The following is an 8,834-nucleotide window of genomic DNA, read 5'->3' on the forward strand; positions in this document are numbered from 1 at the left end:
TGTGAAATTTTTGTCAAGATTTATTAACAATTAAACATTGTTATTGTTATTTACTCAATATTAGCATTACAAATTGTTTAGCAGAAACAAGACTGTAGTTTATTTGTGTACAATTTTTGAATTTGTTTCGCTGTGTTTTTTTTTCTATTTTCTATTTTATGTTTTTGTTTCTCTATTTTCTAAATTGATTAATTGTTTTTGGTGTTTTTGTTGTTGTTAATATTTGATTTGTTTATTTACTTTTTATATATAGTTTATTATAGTCTGTACGGTGATTGAGCATTAATTTTGTTGATTTATTTTTGTTTTTGTCAAGTGCACTGAGCGAAAAGTAGAGTAATGTTAAATTAATTAAAATTCTATTAGGGTTTAAGGCATTAAAAGTAAATTAAATTTGGTAAATAGTTTATATGTTTATATATTATTAAATGCAGTTGACATGTGCTGTTTAAATTTATAGAGTTTTTAAGATGTTGAATATAAAGTAGAGCAATATTTAGAGAATATTATTAGATAATAAAGGACAGGTGTTAGGAAGTTTTTAGAAATGTTATGTAAGAGTGAGCTTCAGTTAAGTATATTTTGAATTTAACAATTTGAAATGCCTTTCACTTTCTAAACAAGAAAAATTCTGTTGAAATTGAATTATTAGTGAAAATTAGATATATGATATTTTTAGTGATAAATCGTCTTCTAAATGATAAATCATCTGAAGATTTAAAATTGTTAGAATTCAAAATTTTGAACCAGTTTTATTTCCCTAGTAGCTAAATAGCTTGAAATATATTAACCATAAATTAATTTATTAAAATATAGATTTTTTACTGGTTTTAATTCTCAAAACATTTCCTAAAGAAAACAGGTAGCAAGCAATCTTTATTAAATCACTTTAGAATGCAATACATTTATATGACTCTTAATTGCTTGTGATCAAAACAAATCACGTAGCTGTGAGTCCCCCAAAATAGATTTTGAATTACATAATTTGTTGTTAAAACAAAAATTAAAATTGATTTACATTGCTTTCCAGGAAATACATCAAAAACAATGCAACACACATATAACCACAATAAACAGATTAACAAAAATTATTATTATAAAGCTAAATATTTTAATAGTACATGTGAAATGACATCACAATGATGAGTATAAGTGAGAACATTATAGATGACATTAAGATCTTCTCGATAAAAAAGTATTTGACCATTTAGCAGACAAACAACAATAAATAAGTAATTGCTGCTTATTAAGTATTTTATCGGTGTACGACGAGTATCTTCAAGATTTATTACTTTCGTCGCTGGTGTTTCTTTTTTTCTATTTTGTTTTGTTTGTTAGTTTTAAACAATAACAATTGTTTTGTATATTTTATACCAACTATGAAATTTTGCCGGTAACCGGTTTTCTACTGAATTAATTGACCGGTTTTTAAAAAACCACACTCAGACTACTCGTGTCTAGCTGCAGACAAAATTCGTTATAATACAGCTGCCGTTAAACAGTTTAAAGTTCAGTAGGAATCAAATTTAAATGTTTATTTAATTTTGTTATAAAATGATCAGTGATTATTCATTTAAAAATATAATAAAAAATAGAGCAAAGTTCATTTTGTAAACATTAGAATAAAATATATTAAATTAATTAATAGGTTTGTGTTTTTGCCATTTAAATGGAAAATTTTATTTTTGTATTTGTGAGAATACAATTTTTCTAGAAATTTAAAATCTTCAAAATCATTTACATCAGTTTTCTTTGTTTTTCCTCTTAATATTTGAAAAAAAAAAATCTGCATTAAATAAGCTCTTCTAAAGATAACACTTTTCAGAGGAAAGAAAATATACTGGATTTTAGATATGGAATGAAGTTACAACTGAACTAGTACTAAACTAGAACTAGAACTATATAAGAACTGAACTAGAACTGAACTAGAACTGAACTAGAACTGAACTAGAACTGAACTAGAACTGAACTAGAACTGAACTAGAACTGAACTGGAACTGAACTAGAACTGAACTAGAACTGAACTAGAACTGAACTAGAACTGAACTAGAACTGAACTAGAACTGAACTAGAACTGAACTAGAACTGAACTAGAACTGAACTAGAACTGAACTAGAACTGAACTAGAACTGAACTAGAACTGAACTAGAACTGAACTAGAACTGAACTAGAACTGAACTAGAACTGAACTAGAACTGAACTAGAACTGAACTAGAACTGAACTAGAACTGAACTAGAACTGAACTAGAACTGAACTAGAACTGAACTAGAACTGAACTAGAACTGAACTAGAACTGAACTAGAACTGAACTAGAACTGAATAGTACTGAACTAGAACTGAACTAGAACTGAACTAGAACTGAACTAGAACTGAACTAGAACTGAACTAGAACTGAACTAGAACTGAACTAGAACTGAACTAGAACTGAACTAGAACTGAACTAGAACTGAACTAGAACTGAACTAGAACTGAACTAGAACTGAACTAGAACTGAACTAGAACTGAACTAGAACTGAACTAGAACTGAACTAGAACTGAACTAGAACTGAACTAGAACTGAACTAGAACTGAACTAGACTGAACTAGAACTGAACTAGAACTGAACTAGAACTGAACTAGAACTGAACTAGAACTGAACTAGAATGAACTAGAACTGAACTAGAACTGAACTAGAACTGAACTAGAACTGAACTAGAACTGAACTAGAACTGAACTAGAACTGAACTAGAACTGAACTAGAACTGAACTAGAACTGAACTAGAACTGAACTAGAACTGAACTAGAACTGAACTAGAACTGAACTAGAACTGAACTAGAACTGAACTAGAACTGAACTAGAACTGAACTAGAACTGAACTAGAACTGAACTAGAACTGAACTAGAACTGAACTAGAACTGAACTAGAACTGAACTAGAGACTGAACTAGAACTGAACTAGAACTGAACTAGAACTGAACTAGAACTGAACTAGAACTGAACTAGAACTGAACTAGAACTGAACTAGAACTGAACTAGAACTGAACTAGAACTGAACTAGAACTGAACTAGAACTGAACTAGAACTGAACTAGAACTGAACTAGAACTGAACTAGAACTGAACTAGAACTGAACTAGAACTGAACTAGAACTGAACTAGAACTGAACTAGAACTGAACTAGAACTGAACTAGAACTGAACTAGAACTGAACTAGAACTGAACTAGAACTGAACTAGAACTGAACTAGAACTGAACTAGAACTGAACTAGAACTGAACTAGAACTGAACTAGAACTGAACTAGAACTGAACTAGAACTGAACTAGAACTGAACTAGAACTGAACTAGAACTGAACTAGAACTGAACTAGAACTGAACTAGAACTGAACTAGAACTGAACTAGAACTGAACTAGAACTGAACTAGAACTGAACTAGAACTGAACTAGAACTGAACTAAACTAGAACTGAACTAGAACTGAACTAGAACTGAACTAGAACTGAACTAGAACTGAACTAGAACTGAACTAGAACTGAACTAGAACTTAACTAGAACTGAACTAGAACTGAACTAGAGAACTGAACAAAATCAAGAGGTTGCAAATTCAACAATACTTTTTAACATTCCTCCTCCTTAAACTTTGTTGAAAAACTGAAACAAAAACTCATCATCATTTTCGTTAAGTTTATGTAGCAAAATTGTTAAGTTTAAAGAAAATAATAATGGTATAAAAATAACAGCTGAAAAGCTACAACTGCTACTACAACAACTCCAAATAAAGAAAAACAAAAAACTTTACGAATCCTATTATTTCTACATAGTTGTAATCTTATTATCCGCGAGTTGACAGCAAAATGACATTTAGGGAAAATGCACAACCAAATGCTAAAGCAACGAGGTAAAAAAATAAACAGAAAACAAAAACCCATCTTTCGAACCAAGACCAAAACGAAATGAAATGAAAACAACTTTCAAATCGAAGAAAAAATACATTTATTTGTAGAATCTATAAGGAAGAGTAGACAAGGGTGTTGGTATGTTAAGAGCGAAAGAAGAAATCTAAAAATGTATTCTCTGTTTATATGATTTTAATGAAGTTTATTAAAAAAATACAAAAACAACAATACGATATGTTAAGGATGAAAGAAAGAAAGAAAGTGAAAAGGAATTAATATCTATCAAATGTTAAACCATGAAAAACATAAGTTATAATTAAAAAGTTTGATTTGAATTCATTTTTTGTGGATAAGGATTTGGAAAGTAATAGCAACAGATTTAAAATAACATGACAGTTGTGGGTAATAAAAACTTAAGAAATTTAAACATTGTTTTGTCAAATTCTCCCTTTCGAAAAAACGTTGATAAATTTAGCCTAAAGAAAAATTAAAACTATGAAAGTACTGACACAGAACTAGAACATAACTAAAACAGAACTAGAACAGGACTAGAACAGGACTAGAACAGAACTAGAACAGAACTAGAACAGAACTAGAACAGAACTAGAACAGAACTAGAACAGAACTAGAACAGAACTAGAACAGAACTAGAACAGAACTAGAACAGAACTAGAACAGAACTAGAACAGAACTAGAACAGAACTAGAACAGAACTAGAACAGAACTAGAACAGAACTAGAACAGAACTAGAACAGTACTAGAACAGAACTAGAACAGAACTAGAACAGAACTAGAACAGAACTAGAACAGAACTAGAACAGAACTGGAACAGAACTAGAACAGAACTAGAACAGAACTAGACCAGAACTAGAACAGAACTAGAACAGAACTAGAACGGAACTAGAACGGAACTAGAACATAACTAGAACAGAACTAGAACAGAACTAGAACAGAACTAGAACAGAACTAGAACAGAACTAGAACAGAACTAGAACAGAACTAGAACAGAACTAGCACAGAACTAGAACAGAACTAGAACAAAACTAGAACAGAACTAGAACAGAACTAGAACAGAACTAGAACAGAACTAGAACAGAACTAGAACAGAACTAGAACAGAACTAGAACAGAACTAGAACAGAACTAGAACAGAACTAGAACAGAACTAGAACAGAACTAGAACAGAACTAGAACAGAAACTAGAACAGAACTAGAACAGAACTAGAACAGAACTAGAACAGAACTAGAACAGAACTAGACAGAACTAGAACAGACTAGAACAGAACTAGAACAGAACTAGAACAGAACTAGAACAGAACTAGAACAGAACTAGAACAGAACTAGAACAGAACTAGAACAGAACTAGAACAGAACTAGAACAGAACTAGAACAGAACTAGAACAGAACTAGAACAGAACTAGAACAGAACTAGAACAGAACTAGAACAGAACTAGAACAGAACTAGAACAGAACTAGAACAGAACTAGAACAGAACTAGAACAGAACTGAACAGAACTAGAACAGAACTAGAACAGAACTAGAACAGAACTAGAACCAGACTAGAACAGCACTAGAACAGAACAGACTAGAACAGAACTAGAACAGAACTAGAACAGAACTAGAACAGAACTAGAACAGAACTAGAACAGAACTAGAACAGAACTAGAACAGAACTAGAACAGAACTAGAACAGAACTAGAACAGAACTAGAACAGACTAGAACAGAACTAGAACAGAACTAGAACAGAACTAGAACAGAACTAGAACAGAACTAGAACAGAACTAGAACAGAACTAGAACAGAACTAGAACAGAACTAGAACAGAACTAGAACAGAACTAGAACAGAACTAGAACAGAACTAGAACAGAACTAGAACAGAACTAGAACAGAACTAGAACAGAACTAGAACAGATCAAAAAAAGAACAGAACGTTTTCTTCTGTCTTAAGAGTGAATTTACTCTTAAATTTGTATAAAGTAGTAGGATTTTCTATTGATTCTCTAACCAAGAAGATTTTTTTTTATAATTTTTTGTTTGTGAAAAATGTTTGTTAAATCAATTAAAAACTTAGTTTTACTTTTTTTCAACATTTATTTTAACATATTTAATACTTTTTTCGAATCACCGGTGTTTTACAATTTAGTGACCTAATTCAGCTTTAGCTTTTTCAACACATTCGAAGATTTTGTAACCGGTTTCACAACGATCGGCGCCCTTTTCATTTTTGCATTTCTCCAAAACCTTCTTGACATTTTCTTCACCGTAGTGGGGTACCAATTTGGCCATAACAACATCTTCTTGGACAGCATCACCCTTCAAGATGCCGACTTCTTCAAGGAAGCAAGCACCGAAACATTTCATGGCTGGTGTAGGATTAGCGAATTCCTTGTTTTTCAATTTAGTGGCATCAGCTTCGGGGACATTCTCTTGTTTAACACATTTTGCGTAGTGAGCCTTGATTTTGGCTTTTTCTTCTTCGGACAATTCGTGGTGCTGGAGGAATTGGATATAATAAAATAGATGTTTGATCCTGATTCCTGGGTGGATTTGTTACTTACCGCAAAGGCAGAGGCAATTAAGCAAACAACAGCTAAAGTGATGAAGACCTTCATTTTAAATGTTTAGTTTTTTTTTTTTGTTGGTTTCAGATAAGAGTCCAATAATGACTGTGATGATTGCAAACTCAAACCGGGGTTTTTATAACAAATTGTGTTTTTCTCTAGAAATTTTTAAATCTTGTTTTGTTTGTATGTTTTTTTATATTTTAAACAATTTAAATATATGCATTTTTATATAGCTTATTTTTTAATTATTTATAATTTGTTTTGGTTTTTTTATTATTGCTATTTATTATATTTTTTTGTTTGGGTAATAGTTTCATGAAATTATAGAAAACCTCAATATGAGCTGACTTGTACCCTCAAGTTTTAAATTTATGATGATAAGGAAAGTTTTTTTTAAATATTTTTTTAGTATTTTTTTTAATAACAAACAACAAAATTTATTTAAATCTAGAATACTAGAGGTGGGTTCTATTATTAGTTTTGGTGACTTAAATCAAATTAATGTTGATAATAAAAAAATATTTTTTATAGTAATTTTATAGTGTTTGTCATATTTTGATTAAAATCAAATTGTAAGTTAATGAATATTAATGATTTATTTGTTGGAGGCCTGGATTTGTGTAACAACGATAAATATATAGATTTAATTATATGGTCTAGTGCAAGTGTATCAGTGAGATTTTTATAATTTGGTTGCAAATTTTTGATAATTAGTTTTTGTTTTATTTGTTTTAGACTAATTGATCACTGTTTAAGTTTGCCAATTTATATATAATTAAAATTTGCTCAAATATTCTACATATGAGCCTCTAAAAACGGGCAAGTCTGTGCTTAAGTTGTCATTTTATACAGAAATAATATCAAAAAAAAGAAAACTGTCTTAAGTATTTCAATTGAATTTGTAATAAAGCTTTACATTCAAATTTGCGTTTGATTTTTTCATATAAATAGTTCTCTGCTTTCTCCAAACTCCAATTTTACATACAAATATACATACATTAACTAATACTTACATCAACTAATGCCCCTTTAAGTTTACAATGCATTAAATTTGGCTACAAAGCTAAATATTAAATTTAAATTGAAAAATAAATTGAAGAAAAAACGAAAGGATAACTCGTTTGTTGCAAACATTTATTGTGGATCTTAACGAGTATTTGATGATGCCGCGAGGAATTAAATATTAAAATATATGCAAAATTCGTATCCTTACACATGCTTATATACAGATACGGCAAACTATTGTTGACACACATTAACATACTTACTATCATACTTATTTTTAAACATACACATGTTGCCAGTACTCTTAATGTTTGTCTGAATACATTGGCTTTGCTCGAAAATTAAAAAATAAAAATAAATACAATACAATTTTCCATAACATTAAGGTCTTAGACCCTACTAAAATAGAGACAGACATTGTGCGACTTAAAGGCACCAACTATGTATAAACAGAACTAAAACTGAATTACAACTGAACTAGAACTGAACTAGAACTGAATTAGAACTGAATTAGAACTGAACTAGAACTGAACTAGAACTGAACTAGAACTGAACTAGAACTGAACTAGAACTGAACTAGAACTGAACTAGAACTGAACTAGAACTGAACTAGAACTGAACTAGAACTGAACTAGAACTGAACTAGAACTGAACTAGAACTGAACTAGAACTGAACTAGAACTGAACTAGAACTGAACTAGAACTGAACTAGAACTGAACTAGAACTGAACTAGAACTGAACTAGAACTGAACTAGAACTGAACTAGAACTGAACTAGAACTGAACTAGAACTGAACTAGAACTGAACTAGAACTGAACTAGAACTGAACTAGAACTGAACTAGAACTGAACTAGAACTGAACTAGAACTGAACTAGAACTGAACTAGAACTGAACTAGAACTGAACTAGAACTGAACTAGAACTGAACTAGAACTGAACTAGAACTGAACTAGAACTGAACTAGAACTGAACTAGAACTGAACTAGAACTGAACTAGAACGAACTAGAACTGAACTAGAACTGAACTAGAATTGAACTAGAACTGAACTAGAACTGAACTAGAACTGAACTAGAACTGAACTAGAACTGAACTAGAACTGAACTAGAACTGAACTAGAACTGAACTAGAACTGAACTAGAACTGAACTAGAACTGAACTAGAACTGAACTAGAACTGAACTAGAACTGAACTAGAACTGAACTAGAACTGAAGACTGAACTGACTACTAGAACTGAACTAGAACTGAACTAGAACTGAACTAGACTGACTGAACTATAGAACTGAACTAGAACTGAACTGGAACTGAACTTAGAAACTGACTAAACTGAACTAGAACTGAACTAAACTGAACTAGAACTGAAACTAGAACTGAACTAGAACTGAACTAGAACT

General features: G+C 30.8%; 1 protein-coding gene across 1 annotated transcript; it reads right to left on the reverse strand.

Annotated features, from left to right (window-relative positions):
- Positions 1–5,942: 5,942 nt before the first annotated feature.
- Positions 5,943–6,719, reverse strand: LOC119616394 (general odorant-binding protein 56d-like). Its single transcript, XM_037972752.1, has 2 exons — positions 6,430–6,719; positions 5,943–6,364 (listed from the first exon to the last, which is right to left on the reverse strand). The coding sequence occupies exons 1-2, from the start codon at positions 6,481–6,483 to the stop codon at positions 6,011–6,013; spliced, it is 408 nt and encodes a 135-aa protein (XP_037828680.1). The 5' UTR covers positions 6,484–6,719; the 3' UTR covers positions 5,943–6,010.
- Between the last annotated feature and the right edge of the window lie 2,115 nt (positions 6,720–8,834).

Source organism: Lucilia sericata, unplaced genomic scaffold (genome assembly GCF_015586225.1).
Source record: "Lucilia sericata isolate MDLA Ls3-8-SP2 unplaced genomic scaffold, ASM1558622v1 Contig000070F_arrow, whole genome shotgun sequence".
In the NCBI taxonomy this organism is placed as follows: domain Eukaryota; kingdom Metazoa; phylum Arthropoda; class Insecta; order Diptera; family Calliphoridae; genus Lucilia; species Lucilia sericata.

What these genes read in the sequence shown, in the direction of transcription:
- LOC119616394 (XM_037972752.1), bottom strand. Translation starts at nt 6,483, where the DNA reads ATGAAGGTCTTCATCACTTTAGCTGTTGTTTGCTTAATTGCCTCTGCC. An exon ending in TAATTGCCTCTGCCTTTGCG is followed by an intron (nt 6,365 to 6,429) that starts GTAAGTAACAAA and finishes CAATTCCTCCAG; the next exon opens with CACCACGAATTGTCCGAAGA.